The following is a 17,916-nucleotide window of genomic DNA, read 5'->3' as shown; positions in this document are numbered from 1 at the left end:
CCGGCTCGCTGCACAAGCAGGAAGCGTTCGCGGAGATCCTGGCGGCTGCGCTGGGGTATGCGGTACCGGCTAGCGTGGCTGCTGCAACCCGCACTGCCCAGCACCTTCCGCTCCGTCCTCGGCGCCCGCCTGCCGCCCCCGGAGCGCCTCTGTGGGTAAGCGGAGCGGAGCGCCCGGGCCTTCGGGGCCCGTAGGTCACGGTGGTTTGGCGCTCGGGTTGCAAAGTGGTGATTCAGCACTTAAAGCCGCCGCCGCCGCCCCTCACGCCGCCGGTCCCGCCGGCCTGGGGCCCGGACGGCCGCGCTGAGGCCGCCCTAGCGCCGGGAAGCGCGGTTCGCCTGGCGGAAGCGAGGGTTCTGGCCCAGAGTGGGGGCGTCCCTCTGCCGGTGAGGGCAGAAGGGGGCCGTGACCTGGGGTCGCGGGGCGTGTGCCACAAGTGCGAGGGGCGCGGGGCGCGGACCGAGTCACCTCGGCCTGCTCCCAGGGGCCGCGCTACTGTCGGGGAGTCTGCCCGTGAGGGGCAGGGAACTCGCGGCCGGCTCCCTTACCACGGGGTAAAGGATTCGGGCGAGTCCTGGGAGACCGTTTCTCACCTTGCTCTCCGTCCTGTCCTTGCGTATGGGCACTGAGCTTCCAGGACTGTGTGGAAATGCCCGCCTTGGGGATTGTAAAAGTTTGCCTGCCTCCGCTTAGTCGAGTAGATGAGTGTTGTGTTTCTTGTCGGGGGGGCATTTGGGAGCCGAAAGATAACTTGGGATCCTCCACGGCAGTTCCCTTGTTTTACACCTGAGTCAACTGAGGTTCAGAGATTGTGTGATTTCCCTACAGTTGCAGCGATTGTGGCAAAACCAGGATTAGGACGCAGGTTTTTTTGCCGTTCGGTGGCGTGCTCCCTCCACTTTACCGCTGCTCTGTGTACTCGTAGACTAGAAATTTGTACGAATACGTATGCTAGTCTTGTAGTGAACGCTAAATACCCTTTACTGTGAACGCAGAAGAATTGGTAAAGATAGGCGGTATTATCTCGCCCTACTTTCACATTATTTGAACCCCTCCTGGTTTTAGTCATTAATACCCAGGACCTACTTAGTGCAGGGCACTCTGATAGACCCTCTGTGTACGTGTGTGATCTGCCTTCCAGGGAATTTTGAGCAATGAGATAGCCAGCTAAAAAGGATGTGTTGAGGAGGGTCAGAAGATGGGCAGTATGGGTGGTGTGTGCTTTAGGAGCACAGGTGAAGGGGCAGAAATAGAAGAGTGGGGCTAGGCTGGCCTTTGAAGGAATGGCAGAAGGGGTGGAGTGTGGCTACAGCGTGGGCGTAATCTGGCCTAAGTGTGCAGGCAGTTTGTGATGGGGGACAGTGAGCAGATTAGTCTGGTTGGAGCTTTAGAGAATTTCTCTGGGGGAATTATGAGGACACAAGTCCGGTATTATAAAAGTAGGATAATGCTGGCCTGGGCCTTGAATTTTAGTTGGGATTTTTCCAGTGAATAGTATATAGGGAGCCATTAAGAGTTTTTTAGCTAGGTGGGGGGGGGGGGATGATCTGATGAAACTGGTAGTTTAGGAAATTAGTTTGGTGCTGTGTGCAGGATGTAAGGGAGTGGAGAGCGACCTGAGGTAGAGAAACCTGTTGGGACTTTGTCTTTACTACCTGTGTTAGGATGGTAGCAATGGTACTAAAAAGGGCCAATGCAAATGAAGAATCTGTGGAACTTGTTCTCTCTCCTCTATTTCCCACTACACCACAAAATCCACTACAACAGGCAAAAGGATCCCTGAACTTAGAAAAGTCAGGATGGTGAGCATAGGCAGGGTTCCTCCTTTTGCCCTCTTTTGGCTCAGACCACTTTTGTTCATTGATAGGTTAGGCTTAGCTCCTTATTGTCCCCAGTGTACAGAATTTTTGATTTTTAAAGAAAGCATCAGTTTTAATAGTTTAATACAACTAAGTGGTTCGTATGTTTTAGTTACAGTTAGATTTTCTCTGTGTTCCCCATCCCCTCCAGCTATTCACTATGATTAAGTCCAAGGTGTAGGTTGACCAACAAGAGTTTCAAGATAAGGTTCTCAGAGGGGGAAGCTCTGGGGGATTCAAAGCATAATGAATGAGATAATCTCAATCATCTAGAATACTCTCCCCTAAAAATGTTAAGGAAAATACACGTCCAACTCAAGTGATCAGGGCATTGTTTTAGGAAGGAAAGTACTAACATCTGAAGCTATCACGTATTCAGATCTTAAGGAAGGTAATCAATCCTACTGTGCATAGTAGGAAGAATGTGTTCACAGAGATGGCCACGCTTGCCTCATGCTACTGTCTTGCTTAGATACCACCAATGGCTCTGTACTATTTCAAGATCAAGTCCAAATTTCTTGACCCAGCATTTAAACATCCTGTTGGCTGGCCCTAGTCTAACTTTTCAGTCTGCCTTTCCTCTTCTCCAGTCAGACTTACCAGTATAATGTCTCCTATACATGACCTATTCATTCCCAATTTCGGAATGCCCTTTCTCTTTCTTCCCTTTGAATGACTAAATCCATCCTTCTCTTGAGAGTTTGTTTTACAGGTCAGTTATTGTTCCCTTTTCTGAACGTAATAATTTTGAAACATCTATTTGACATTTAACCATATGCTGCCTCTTATTTTTTTTACTTTTTTATATTTTTCAATTTTTCAATTTTTTTTTTTTTTTTTGAGACAAGGTCTTGTGCTGTCTCCTGGGCTAGAGCACAGTGGCGTGATTATAGCTCACTTCAGCCTCAAACTCCTGGGCTTGAGTGATCCTCCTGCTTCAGCCTCCCAAGTAGCTGGGACTACGGGTTGTGCGCTGCCACCACACCTGGCTAATTTTTCTATTTTTTGTAGAGATGGGGTCTCACTTGTGCTCAGGTTGGAATTTTTTGTTAAATTTTAAAAAATTATTTTCTTTTTTCTTTATTTTTAATCTTTTTTCTCTGATCTTTATTTCTCTAATCTCATGACAGATTATGCTCTTTTAATTATTTAATATTATACATGCCAGAGTATATAGGACAAAGAAGGAGAACAAAATAAACACCTGTATACCCAACATCTAGTTTAGGAAATAGAGCATTTCCAATAATTTTGAAGAGTTCTGTGCTCACCTCCCCAATTGCAACCCTTTCTCTCCCCTGCAGAGGTACTGTTACCCTATATATGGATAATAATTTCCTTAGTTTTCTTTATAGCTTTATCACATCCAAATATATATATATATATATATTTTTTTTTGAGACAGAGTGTCACTCTGTTGCCCGGACTAGAGTGCCGTGGCATCATCCTAGCTCACAGCAACCTCAAACTCCTGGGCTCAAGCGATCCTCCTGCCTCAGCTTCCCGAGTAGCTGGGACTACAGGCATGTGCCACCATGCCTGGCTAATTTTTTCTGTGTGCTTTTAGTTGTCCAGCTAATTTCTTTCTATTTTTAGTAGAGACGGGGTCTTGCTCTTGCTCAGGCTGGTCTTGAACTCCTGAGCTCAAAAGACCCGCCCGCCTCGGCCTCCCAGAGTGCTAGGATTACAGGTGTGAGCCACCGCGCCCAGCCTCGAATATATTCTTTGACAGTATATTGTTTAGTTTTCTCTGCTTTTGTCCCTTATAGAAATTTTTCCTCTCTGAGTTACTGTTTTTCATTTAACATTGTTTTTGAGACTCATTCATGTAGACAGATGAGTTCACTGCTGAATGGCAGTCATATGCAAATATGCCCATAATTATTTTTCTATTCTGTTGTTGATGGAGATTTGGGTGGCTTATTTTTTTTCTTATCACAAATAATCCATAGTGTTGATGTGCCTCAGTAACCAATCTTTGGGTATCTTCTCTACCTACATGTGTTCATTTAGAGTTCTCATCCAATCATATTGCTTTTAGTGCTATCTATATATAGTTTGTCCAACATGTAGCCACAAGCTGCATGTGCCTATTTAAATTAACTGAAATTAACAATTCAGTTCCTCAGTTGCCCTAGCCACATTTCAGTTCACATGTGGCTAGGGGCCACCATATGGGGCAGTGCAGACTTGAACATAACTATCATCACAGAAATTCTGTAAGATAGGCACAATCTATATTTTGACAACTCCCAAATGTATGTCTCTAGCCAGAACCTCACCCCTTAATTTCAGACTTAGGTAATAAACTTCCTACTCAGCATTTTCCCTTGGATGTTCAATATATATTTTAAACTTATCATGTCCAAAGTGTATCTCAGGATGTCCAAAACCACCTCCTCCCTCAGTGTTCGCCTCATTTCAGTTGATGTCTGTCTCTACTGTTTGTTTAAGCTAGTAACTTGGAGTCATCGTGACTTCTCTCTTGTTCTTAAATCCCTCATGCAGTTAGCATGTAGATCCAGATTCTTACCACTTCTTACTGCCTCCACCCTGGTCCATATTACTCACTTTCACCCAGATTAATATAATGGCCTCTTAACCAGTTTCTTTGCTTCTACACTTGCTTCTCTACATATAATCTGTTCTTGTCACCACTGGCAGCATGATCTTTTTGAAATCCAAGTCATGTCAGGTCTTTACTACATAATGCTTAAAACCTTGCAGTTGATCCCCATTTTGCTCAGATTTAAAGACAAAGTCCTGACAGTGGCCAAAAAGGCCCTTTAAGATCTAGCCTCTCATCACCTCTCTGAAGTTGTTTCCAAAATAATCACTCACTCTACTCCAGTTACACTGGTCTCCTTGCTTGACTCACTCTTGCCTCAGATCATTGGCACTGTTTTCTCTCTGCTCAGAATACTCTTGTGCCAGTGAGATCAGGGAGGGCTTCACAGAGAACATAGGATTTGAGCATGTAAATGTCTTTGAAGGAAATAAAAATTTGGATGAACAGAGAAGGGGAGTTGAGAGAATAGTTTAAATAGAAGGAATAGTATTAGCAAAAGGCTCAAAAGTAGGAAAATTCACTATATAATCAAAGGACAGTGAGATTTTATCCTATAGGAAGTAGAGCGCCTCAGATACTTTTTGAACAATAGAATGACATATGAAAACTGTGTTTTTGGACAACTAATCTGGCTAGTTTTTGGAAGCACAGTTTGAAATACAGGCCGAGATTGATGCAGGACAAAGAAGTAGTACAAATGACAAGGAAAGAAGAGTGTCTGCAGGAGACATGTGAAAGAAGATTCAGCTGGCTTTAGTTACTGATTGAGTGGGAGGGAATGGAGGATTCAAAGAAGCCTAAGTAAGGTCTTGAGCCTGAGTGACTTTGAGATTACTGCTGAGGTGACCCTAAACTAGGAGGGGCCACCAGGATAGGGAAGACTCTTGTGGAGAGATTCAGCTGCAGGCTATAAGAAGAAGTTCAGCCAGGTGAGATGTTTGTCTTGCCTGGCAGGTGGCAGGTTTTCCAAAGGCATGCCAAGAGAACAGGTTGGTTGGGTACAGTGGTGGGGCACAGTGGCACAGTCTTGTAGGCACTTTAGGACCGGTTGTTATTTTCAGGAAGTCATCCAACTTCCTGAGGATAGAGGACAGGACTGAGCAGTCCTTAAGCACCCAGAAAGGGAATGAAAATGACGAGCTAGTTTGTAGGTTGGTAGCTCAGGGGAAGAGTTCAGTTAACATATCAGAACCAGGTTGATGAATACTGAGCTGGTACTAGGGTTTTTTAAATTTTCTCTGCTTAAGGATAGGAAGTGCATCCAGAGCCTAGAACAAGATTGACCTGTGGTAGAATCTAGGTAGATTCAGCTGTAAGGCTCTTGCTGCTGCTGATAATATTAACTGTAAAAGGTTTAGTAGAGGGGTGGGGAACCTTTTCATATTGGAAGGCTGCATTAATTTAGCTGTAATCAAATAAGGCCACATTCCAGAAACTTCAATTAGATATACTTAAAAATGTACATTATTTTGTAAAAATCTAACTACTATGTACTTAGTAATTTCAAAAAATGAAAACAATTTGTTAATTTTAAAGTTAACCAACTTTTTAATGACTTTGTTGTGTCTGCTTTTTGTTGGAAAGTATTTGAATATCTGGTTGCAGCATGGAGGTCCAGCAGTTTCAGTTGATCCTCTAGGTGGGTATCATCATTTGTGACCTTAAGGGCATCTTGATTTGGGTTAGGCAGATTCGCAGCAATAAGTGCTTGAAAACAAGAAAGCATTTTTCAGGCATGTTGCCAAAGGCATGGATATTTTACTGCATTTTTCCATATTTCAATTGGATCTTGCTTACTGTCAAACAGTGACTTTAAAATGTCACCTACTGAGAGCTCAATCAATTCCAACTGTAGTTCTTTAGGTGCGTTGGTGATTATCAACTAGGTGAGGTTGAAATGCTAATTTGGGTGTGATGTCATGATTCTCAAAGTCAGTGAACCTTTCATTTATTCTCCAATTAATAGATCTATAACAGCTGTGTATTCTTCAGGTGATTCCCATATATCACCCTGCTCATCAGTGACCTTTGCTAACTGGGGAAAACATTCACCTGAAATTTCATTTTGAAGAAGAAGTGTTTTGAAAAAAGATAGCTTTTTTTGAAATGCTTGGATTTTTTTGCCACATATCATATATGGACTGAGTTTTACGTTGCAAAAAAATATTCAAGTCATTTGATTTGACGTGCTGCATTTCTATAGAAATCTTCTTTCAGTAATTCACCTGGCTGATTCTGTTCTTCGTGCAATTTAACTATCTATTCTCACAGAGATAAAATTTTGGCTAACACCTGTCCCTGCTGTAGCCAATGCACTTCAGAATGATAAAGCAAATCCACACTGAATACCTCATCATTCAACTTTAGCATGTTACCAAACTGCCCATGCTGTGTTGCATTTGCAGGAATATAGTTAACAATAGTTATAACTTGTTGCAAAGTGCCACTTAAAATGGTAGCTTTAGCATGGAGATTTTACTGATGCAAGATACAATGAAAAGAAATGAGAGCATCTGGATCTGTTAATACCCTTTTTATCTGTGCAATAAACTCTTCATGTTTTCCTGTCATGGAAGGTGCACCATCTGTATACTCACTAAATTTACCAAATTCAGTCCAACTTCACATTTATCTTGAAAGTTGTTGAGTGTATCTATTACCTGTGTTCTGTTTGCAAGAGTGCCGGAAGTGAGGAGCTCTTCACAGCAAAGAAACTCTGTTACGACCCAAGTGAAGTAAAAAACCTGCGTGGACAGTTGGGGCTTGTTCTCCCTGAGGGGCCGCAAGAGGGGAGGATTGACCATGTCATCCTTGATCAGAAAAGTGATCAGCACCGCGAAAGCCCCAGGGGGCATTAGCCACTACAGTCAAGCTGTATTAGTTGACAGGACCATTTATATTTCACGACAGATAGGCATGGACCTGTCAAGTGGACACCTTGTGCCACTCCGGAGGGGTAGCAGAGGAAGTTAAACAAGCTCTTAAAAACATGGGTGAAATTCTGAAAGCTGCAGGCTGTAACTTCACTAATGTGGTAAAAACAACTGTTTTGCTGCCTGACATAAATGATTTCAATACTGTCAATGACATCTACGAACAGTATTTCAAGAGCAATTTTCCTGCAAGAGCTGCTTACCAGATTGCTGCTTTGCCCAAAGGAGGCAGAATTGAAATTGAAGCAGTAGCTGTCCAAGGACTTTTCACAACAACATTACTATAAAATTTTTATATATAAAAATTCCAGTGCTTAGTCTGGAATTTTTGATATCTTAATTTTTACCATTGATGTAACATTTTAATTAACCTCTTAATTTTTACAATTGATGAAAGCATAAGCTTGACTAAAATATCGAAGTTATCATGGAAATACCGTATAATAGGGGTAGTTAAGCATGAATTAAAGATTAGATAATGAATACAATTGCTGGTGTAAGTGACACTTATGTACATCCGTATGACTGAATGTAGGAAAAAGATACTCATTACATAGTTACTCAAATAAGTAAAAGTAAAAGGAAATAACAGGTGGGAAAGGTGAGTTATTGTTTCTGAGAAATAATAAAAAGCACACCTAATCAAACTTATGATGTGAAATATTTAGTTCTCATGTCAGATTTGTGATTCTGCTCTTAGTTAAGTAAAATTAAAGTATTTAAATATGAATCATAGAGGTCTAGGAAAAGGTAGTGGACCAAAATTTTATATAGATAATATTTTTCTAATGGAAATAAGATAGACATGCATATTTAAAAAAATAAAAATGAAACCTGTGCTGAGTCAGTAGTATCAGTTGATTCATCTAAAGCAATTGAATAATACATATTTTCCTTTTGAAGTATTGCATGAAGTTCTGTTCAATTGAAGGCTAATTCATGCTGCTAATAAGTTATGGTTCTCCTTGAAAAAGGCAGTTGTTTGTACTTTGAAACATTATTGGAGTCTAAGCATCCTACAACTTTGACAATGCATTCTTTCACAATTTCTACATCACTGAATGGCTTCACTTTTTTCCCAAGTATATAAGCTACTTTAAAAGTTGATTTCAGTGGCGTTATTTCCACATCTTACTGATGCTTGAAAGAATTGTCTTTGCTTTTGCTTTTCATCTTTTAATTTCTGCGATGTGACCTTTTGCGCCTCTCCCTCTAATTTAAATATTTGTGGTCCTTATGAGTGTTATAATGCTGATGAGCATTGAATTTCTTTAATGTTGATATTGGAGTATCACAAAACAAGCAAATTGTCTTATCTTTAGCAGAAACAAGATCATATTGCAATTCCCAATCCTCATTAAAAATCTGTTTTCTTCCTTCAGCATTCTCTTGGTCTTCTTTGATACGGCGAGCTATTAAGCAGACAGAATTAAGAAATACTGTCAAGCTGTGCAACTATTCACAAATTCCAATTCAAACAGAAACCCAATGCACCGTTGGGTTTCAAACAGAAACCCAATGCACCAATTCAAACAGAAACACCAATGCACTGTCAAAAGCTAATAACAGGCTGGTGTACTCGACCCCCATAAACTCTCGCCAACCAGCCTCCTGTAGTGGTGGCACCAGTCAGACAGGAAGTTAGAACTAAATCCTGAGCATAGCAGCTGTCAATTTAGCCCTTATGGTTTACTAATCTTCTAATTGTGCTGGTCAATCTGGGGGACGATTATTTTATTGACACTTATTTTATTCTTTGGCATTTTAAATATGTTCATTTTAAAAATAAAAATATAAAAGACAAATAAAAATGCATTAATAAAAATAAAAGGATTTGTTCTGTAAAATTTGAAGTAAGTCAAAAGGCCACACTTAAAGACCTAGATGGCCACAGGTTCCCCCACTCTTAGTAGCTTAGTAGCTGATATTTATTGAATTCTCGTTATATGCTATGTGTTATATTAGGAGCTTTTCATGTGTTGTCTTGTTTATGGCTACAAAAATTCTGTAAGAAAATATTATTGTTGTTATCTTTTTTTTTCTTTCTGATAAGGAGATTGAGGCTCAAAGAGGTTAACTTGCTCAAGGATACGGATACACAGCTAGTAAGTGGCTTAGCCAGATGTGAATTCATCTGGGCTCACTCAATAACCTCAAGAGTTGGCCATTATGTTATCTACCTCCCTAGAGGTAGCTTGGCATCTCTAGTAGAGATGGGGAAGTCAGAACAGGGAGATAGTTTTGGAAAGAAAATACATGGTAGATGTTGGTGGTATTGAGTCTGAAGTGATTGCTGGATAGCCAAGGGGAGATTTGCGGGAAGCATTTGAAATATATATAACTGCAACTTAGTAAAAAGATCTGAGCTGGTTTCCTAGATCTGAGTATAGAGTTGAAGACATGAATGGAAATACGGAAAATATGTACAGATGCAAGGGGTCCCCAACCCTGAGGAATGCTGACATTTAGAGATAAGGAGGAAACAGAGTTGGAGAGGTTAAGAGTTAGGCAGAAGATGATATCAGAAGTGAAATGGCCAGAGGTGTCCAGCCAGAGAGGTTTTGAGGAGAATGGGATCTTGAGAAAAGACAAAAGACCAGTGGAAATCTGCAAATAAAGGGGAGGGGACAGAAGCCAAATTTCATGGGGCCCTACAGAGTGATTTTGAAAAAATGAAGTATTGAATTTGGAGAAATCAGATGGTAGCTAGGGAAGAGCAGACTTTAAAAAAAAGCATAGGGGAAAATAGGGAATGAGGTGTGGGTAGCTGAAAGGAAGAAGCTAGTGGAAGAGAACAGTGCCTAAGAGAAGGCCCCCAAAAAGTAGAGAGTAGATATGTGAGGGTATGGGTGAAGAGATTAGCATTGGAAAAATAAATATTTATCAAGGTAGGTTTTGATTTAGCAGGAGCAGTTGCTTATAAAGAGTTAGAAAAGGTAAATGACCCTTACCTTTGGGGCCTCACTATGAGCCTCAGTTTCCTTATTTGGAGAAAGGACATTTCTAGTTCTAAGTTCTGCCATTTTCCTCCATGCTTTTACACCACCAACAGCTGTTGCACATGCTGGACTTTTAGGGATGCTACCAAGGTACAGCAGGGATTGTGGGTCCCCAATTCAATTGACATTATGACCCTTTACCCAACTTTACAGGCTATTTATCTTAAGACGTGTGGAGTTATATTTGGGCCAGGAGCTCTGAAGGAGCAACGGTCCCCTTATAATGGTATCTCTGGCACATTGCACAGTGCTTGGCACATGGTAGGGGTTCAGTAAGTATTTCTTGGATGAATTTGTCCATGGCCATGGGCTTCTGGGAGTAAGGAGTCCTCACCATAAACACAATTCAATTTTTGTATACAATTTGCCATTTTCATATTCTAAATGTCATTGTAGCCAATAATTAGTATTTGGGTGTGTGTTTTTCTTTTTTTTTTATTTTTAAGTGAGCCTTTTTGTCCAGAATGTGTTTCTTCTTACAAAGCACTTAGAGGCCACATGTGACGGCTCATACCTATGATCCCAGCACTTTGGGAGGCTGAGGTAGGAGGATTACTTGAGACCAGGAGTTCGAGACCAGCCTGGACAACATAGTGAGACTCCTTTTCTACAAAGATTTAAAGAATTGGCCAAGTGTGGTGGCACGCACCTGTAGTCCTGGCTACTTGGGAGGCTGAGCCAGGAGATCACTTGAACCCGGGAGTTCGGGGTTACAGTGAGCTATGATTGTGCCACTGCCCTCCAGCCTAGGCGATAAAACGAGACCTGTCTCTCAAAAAAAAAAAAAAAAAAAAGGAAAGAAAGAAAAGAAAAGAAATTGGTAATTGGAGTATATTTTCAAGGGTTTTTGCAGTTCGGAGTTGTTCATGGGAATTAAGTTGGTTTGAAAAGGGGTGGGACAATGGTGGATAAGAGCTTTATATACAAATGCTCGATTTAACTGGATTCTAGTCTTGGTTGTGTCATTGGCTGCCAGTAAGGTTGTGGGTGCCGGACCAGATCATCTTTAAAGTCCCTGGTAGCTCCATGAATCTGAGATGAAACATTTTTAACAACTCTAATCTTTGTTGGAACCTAAAAAGGAATTTTGCCTTGGTGTCTAGCATTACTGTGGTTCTGAGAATAGGCAAGGTTTCTCGTAATCAATTAAAGTCATGATGCTAGTATAATTGAATTTTTGTCAGCAGTTGATTATATAATTTGTTCATGAATTGAAGGGATGTATAATAAAGAATATTCCTTTGACATCTTATATCAATGTTTATAATCAGTTGGTGCTCCTAACAGTTTTTATTTTCAAAATAGCTCTAGTTTCCTTTGTGATATAACAGCAAAGTTTCAGTAAAGATTAGTTTATGAGAAAGATAGTACTGCTTATTATGGAGCTTTTTGTCCAAAAGGATCCAAGTTTTCTTGCAATAGTGACTGGATAAAAAATATCCAGTGATGCAGCGTCTAGCATGATGGGCTCTGCAATTCATCAATTGTTTTTTTTCCTACCCATACAAGAAAATGGCTTATGGGACAAACCTGATGCATAATTGACCTTCTGAAGGAATGAGATTCTGAATTGTGTTTGCATTGGTGATATTTTGAAGAACACATGACATCACATACACAATAAAAATCAAACATCTTGCCTTTTTGAGTGAAAATGTAAATGAATCTATTTAACATATGGCTGATTTTTGAAATTCACTTTTTATGTTTATCAAAATAATACATGCAGCCGGGCGTGGTGACTCACACCTGTAATCCTAGCACTCTGGGAGGCCAAGGCGGGCGGATCTTTTGAGCTCTGGAGTTCGAGACCAGCCTGAGCAAGAGCGAGACCCCATCTCTACTAAAAATAGAAAGAAATTAGTCGGACAACTAAAAATATATAGAAAAAATTAGCTGGACATGGTGGTGTATGCCTGTAGTCCCAGCTACTCGGGAGGCTAAGGCAGAAGAATTGCTTGAGCCCAGGAGGTTGAGGTTGCTGTGAGCTAGGCTGACACCACAGCACTCTAGCCCGGGCAGCATAGTGAGAGTCTGTCTCAAAAAAAAAAAAAATACATGCAGAGTTTTATGAGTCAAAGAGTACTAAAAGGCTTAAAGCAAAAAACAAAAAAAGTCTCTGCTCTTAATCTGTTTGTTAGTTCCTGTTCCCCACAGGCAACCACATTCAATTCTTTATTTTGAAATTTATCTTAATTTTCCGAATAACATGCTATACTGTTATTTCTTAATTTCTCAATTTTAGAAGTTATCTGCTGATTTGTTTCTGTAGTAGGTAAAAATTTAACTCTTATCTTTCTTTATTTCCCCATCTTACCAAAATCAGATTTTGAATATAACAGTATTTGGTTTTTACCATATTATGATTTTATAAATATTGTTCACTGCTAAGTCACATAGTGTAATCTGATACATTTTTTTATGTTCATCTTTTTGTCTTGTCATTTTCTTAATTTCCTATTTTCATATATCTGATTCTTCCCACTTGATCTGACAACTATTTAATACAATTTCTTATGTGATCAAATGTATTAGATGATCTATTGGTTCTATATTTTTTCCTTGGAGACTGTCCTTCAGGACACTTTTTCTCTCTTGCTGTAGTTTGGACTAATTTTCTCCAGGCCTGCCGCAAAGTCATTTTATGGAATTTCCCTTTGCTTCTCTCCTGTAATGGATCTCTTTCCTGGTTTTCAAATTTTTTTCTTTCTTGTCTGGCTTCTTCATTCAAGAGATACATCGTATATTTGGAACACATCTTCTAGTATCTTCTTGAGGAAAGAGCACATGAGAGAGAACCTTTTAAAGATTCTCTGATGATTTCCTGAACAGAAAAATGTAGATCTAGGTTTCAGTCTGAATCTGCACATTTGTAGAATAAGTCTACAAAAGTGAAAGAGATGATCTGATGGTTTCTGCTACTCCTCCATCCAGCTCTAGAATTCTAGGATTCTACTTACTTGAGAATTTAGTTATTTTGCAGATTATCTAGCAGATGATTAAAGCAACAAACTTTCGAAGATATCCTTTGCAGGACTTTGACCAAAAAAGACCTATGACTTTTTTTTTTTTATTGTACTTTAGGTTTTTATTCTTTTTTTTTTTTTGGACAGAGTCTCACTCTGTTGCCCAGGCTAGAGTGCCGTGGCTCCTGGGCTCAAGCAATCCTCCTGCCTCAGCCTCCCAAGTAGCTGGGACTACAGGCATGTGCCACCATGCCTGGCTAATTTCTTTCTATGTATTTTTAGTTGTCCTGCTAATTTCTTTCTATTTTTAATAGAGATGGGGTCTCGCTCTTGCTCAGGCTGGTCTCAAATTCCTGAGCTCAAACAGTCCACCCGCCTCTGCCTCCTAGAGTGCTGGGATTATAGGCATAAACCACCGCGCTGGCCTTAAAAAATTTTTTTTTAATATATTTTATTTAGGTTTCACTGAGCTTTTTTGATCTGTAAGTTTTTGTATTTCAACAATTGTAGAAAACTCTTGGCATCATTTTTTTTATCTAAATTGGTTTTCTATTGTTGTTTTGCTGCAGTTCTTTATATATTCTGCGTATTAACCCCTTATTAGGTATTTTCTCCTACTCCACAGGTTGCCTTTTTACACTATCCTTTGCACAGAAAATTTTAATTTTGATGTAGTTCAATTTATTTTTCTTTTGTTGTCTGTGCTTTTAGTGTCATATTGAAGAAATTACTATCAAATCTAGTGTTATGAAACTTTTGTCCTGTTTTCTTCTAAGAGTTTTATAATTTTATCTCTTATATTTAGATCTTTGATCCAGGCCCCTGGATTTTTTTCCTACACCAAAATTAAAGAGAAATTCAACCATCTTTTCTTCCAGTCTGTGTATAGTTTCATTATTTACATTTTGTTCCCTTACTTAAGAGTTTATTATTGGGGATGGTGTTAAATATAGATTTAGTACTATCTTTTTCCAATAGCTACTCAATTGCCCAAACATTATTTATTAAAAGCTCATCTTTTACAGTGAGTTGAAATGCCCCCTTAGTTAAATACTAAATTTCCATATATATTTGGGTCTAATTCTGTACTTTCTAGTCTTTTCTACTGATCTATTTGTCTTTTCATGCACTGGTATCATACTGTTTTCATTACAGAGGCTTTCCAGTATGTTTTAATGTCAGATAAGTCTAATTCCGCACATATAGTTTTTCTTTTACAGTGTTTTTCTAGCTATTCTTGCATGTTTATTTTTTCCATATAAACTTTAATAGCAATTTGTCTAACTCCATAAAATAGCTTTTTAGTATTTTTATTGGGATTCCACATTGATTTTTAAACTGCAGTTATCAGAGCCTTAGAGAATTTTTGTCAGTATCACTGCTACTGAGGATCCCTGAGATGGTGATGGTAGTGGGATATCTCTGACTTCCTCTTCCCTTCCTGAACCAGAGTAATTTCATTTTATGAATTAGACTTCTGTAAGATTTCAGTGGGAGGCTGGGTACAGTAGCTCATGCCTCTAATCCCAGCACATTGGGAGGCCAAGCAGGAGGATTGATTGAGGCCAGGAGTTCTAGACCAGACTGGGCAACATAGAGGGACCCTGTCTCTACAAAAAAATGAAAACAATTAGCCAGGCCTGGTGGCAGCATGTGCCTGTAATTGTAGCTACTTGGGAGGCTGAGATAGGAGAATCGCTTGGGCCCAGGAGTTTATGGTAGTAGTGAGCTATGATCAGGCCACTGCACCCCATCCTGGCCAACAGGGCGAAACTCTGTCTCTCTTTAAAAAAGATTTCATTGGAAGAAAGTATAATTCTTCTTTAAAAAATATTTTGAAAACCATTTCATAGAGTAGCCTATTCTTGAATACTTGGTGGTATGGTGTTCCTGACACGACCTAGTCAGTGAAGTCTATTCTCATTGTTAGATTGGTTATATAAGCATCAGTTGCTGTTCTTATACCGTCCACCATTGAGCCTAGTTTTACCTGCTGGGGCAACACAAAGTGGGTTCACCTTTTTACCTAATAGTCTTGAATATTTGAACATTGCTTTTATGGCTTGGTCACAGTGTTGTGGAAGAGTCCATTTACAGATCTTTTTGGGGCTAAAGGAGCATATAGGTTCTTTGGTTTGCATTGCTACTAGGATTCTGGAGCAACAATGTTTGGACTTGAATCCTGGCTCTACCATTTGCCTATGTGTGACTTGGAACCCATTATTTCCCTTTTCAAGTCCCTGTTTCCTTATCAACAAAATGGGAACAATAATAATATCTACTCACAGGTGTATGGTGAGAATTCAATGAGGAAATGCATGTAATGTGTATGTCTCTATTGTATAGTAAACGTTCAATAAATGTGGACCAATAACAATACCACCATTACTATGAAGAGGAGAAGAAAGTGTTACATATTTTATTTCTGGATGGAACAGCCAGGGTATAATTTCAAAGTTGTAGGCAGCTAGCTAGATGGGGTCTGGAGGAGTGGCTTTTCTTAAATCAAAGTCTGTACCTAAATAAAGAAACGGAATAGCATTTGCTGTTTAAAAAAAAAAAAAAAAAAAAAAGGATCTAGGCTGTTACTTTTTACTATCTGAAGTTATACTATGTGTGGAAAGAAGCAAAATGGAGCCTAAAATTGACAGCAACATTAGGCCAAACCACATTAGATTAGCAATTGAATGAGGAAGTAGGTTCTGGAATTAGGCTGTGAGTTCTGTGCCATTGTCTGCTTAAAGCTTTCACTCCACATCACAAACCATTTAAAAAATTCTTTTGGAAATTGCCTCAAATGCGAGCCAACAAGTTGGTTTCTTAAGGGAACCAACTTGTCAACAACAACAACAGTGAATGAAAATGGAGTCCAGATTTTTTTTCTCAGCACTGTTATATTGTGATGTACCCCATCCAAGTTTTAAAAAGTTTATTTTGGGCTTACAAGTTTAGTAAGGATAGCCTAGTGCATTTGAGTCCAGTAAGTTTATCTTTTCAAAGATTCTTTGTGTACTATACAGAAAAGTGCAAAGAATAAAGATTGCTTGATTAACTACTTAGGTAACCATCCTCAACATTTCTGTGAATATTTTTCCAGAAATTTATAGTCTGTGGATATAAGGTAAACTTTTAACTTGGTGAAGTGGTTAAGAACATGGTGCTTTGGTGTCTAAAGACTTGGGTTTGAATCCTAGCTCTTCTATTTAATGCCTGTGTGGTTCTAATCAAATAACTTTTCTGAGGTTTAATTTCCTCAGGCAGGACAAAATGAGAATAATAAGATCTACATAAGGGGTTCATTGAATATATAATCCCTAAAAATGTGTATGTGCTATGCAAGATACTGAGTATTCAGTAAGGATCTCTCCTGGCACACTGGCGTTGCTCCTTTCTAAGGCTGACTCCTTTACTTATGCACTAGATTGCTTACTCAAGGACAGGTTTCCTGCAAACCTCCCCTCTTTCTCCTTCACTATCAGTTTTTCCCCTCACTTCCTTTAAACTTCTCCTGATTTAAATTTTTGTTTATTTATTTATTGATACATACATAGATAGGAGTTTCCTACGGATAGCTTTCTGTATTTTGATAAAGCTGCCTCCTGGGTTTAAGTGGATAGAATTGGTTGCAATGAATGATTCTCATCCACTATTTTGGGGTGATAAAGTCAGAATTGTAAACCAGGGTCTTTCATCCTCAGTGCTATCGACATTTTGGAGTAGATAATTGTTTGTGGTAGGGGCTATCCTGTGTACTGTAGGATCCTTAGTAGCATCCCTGGCCTCTACTAACTACATGTCAGTAGCACCCTTCAATTGTGACAATCAAAAATGTCTCCAGATATTGCCAAATATCTCCTGAGGGGTGGGGAGGGTTAGTCACCTATTGAGAACTACTGACTGAACATTGGCTCACCTTGTGCAATTATAAAGGGATAATTATTTACCTGTTTTCCTAATAGTCTTATAAAGTATCATCCTGTTATCAGCCTGCCCAGTTAATGTTTTTGACCTCTGGAGATGACAGTATACAACTGGAATTCACATGAGTATGTGTCAAGAATGCTAGTAATAACATCAGGGTTATTGAGGTGGTCTATTTGCATCTCACCCCATAGAGCAATAATAATGATGATGATTATAATAATAAGGTTACCATTTGTGGATGCCTGCTATGTAGCAGGCACTGTGCCTTGGTGAAGTTTATTTAAACATATTTTGCAGGGATAATCCTGTGAAGGCTGCCCAAGTCTGAGGCAACCATAGATGCACCTATTAATTTAATGGACCCATGTGTACATTTCATCTGACTCTTGATTGGCAAAACTAGATGAGGCACCTCCAGTGGCATGTACTTAGTTCCAGCAACTTGGGAGGCTTAGGTGGGAGGATTGCTTCAACCAAGGAGTTTGAGTCCAGCCTGGGCAACACAGCAAGACTCCCGTCTCCAAATCAAAACAAAACAACTAGATGAAGCCAAAAAGTCCAGTATGACCAGAGCAATCAGATAGTATCTAGAGCTGAGCACAGTGGCTCGAGCCTGTAATCCCGATGACTTGGGAAATTGAGATGGGAGGATTGCTTGAACCCAAC

The 17,916-nt window shown here is 39.7% G+C and overlaps 1 protein-coding gene across 3 annotated transcripts in view; it reads left to right on the top strand.

Annotated features, from left to right (window-relative positions):
• The window catches only part of IDE (insulin degrading enzyme), an 81,330-nt gene continuing 63,414 nt past the window's right edge, over window positions 1–17,916 (top strand). For all 3 annotated transcript variants that reach the window (XM_069461126.1, XM_069461124.1, XM_069461123.1), the window contains exon 1: window positions 1–155. In XM_069461126.1, the coding sequence (XP_069317227.1) occupies window positions 58–155 (98 nt within the window). In that variant the 5' untranslated portion in view covers window positions 1–57. The remainder of the gene's footprint in view (window positions 156–17,916) is intronic.

Source organism: Eulemur rufifrons, chromosome 28, assembly GCF_041146395.1.
Source record: "Eulemur rufifrons isolate Redbay chromosome 28, OSU_ERuf_1, whole genome shotgun sequence".
NCBI lineage: Eukaryota > Metazoa > Chordata > Mammalia > Primates > Lemuridae > Eulemur > Eulemur rufifrons.
This window is presented reverse-complemented; position numbering and strand designations above follow the sequence as displayed.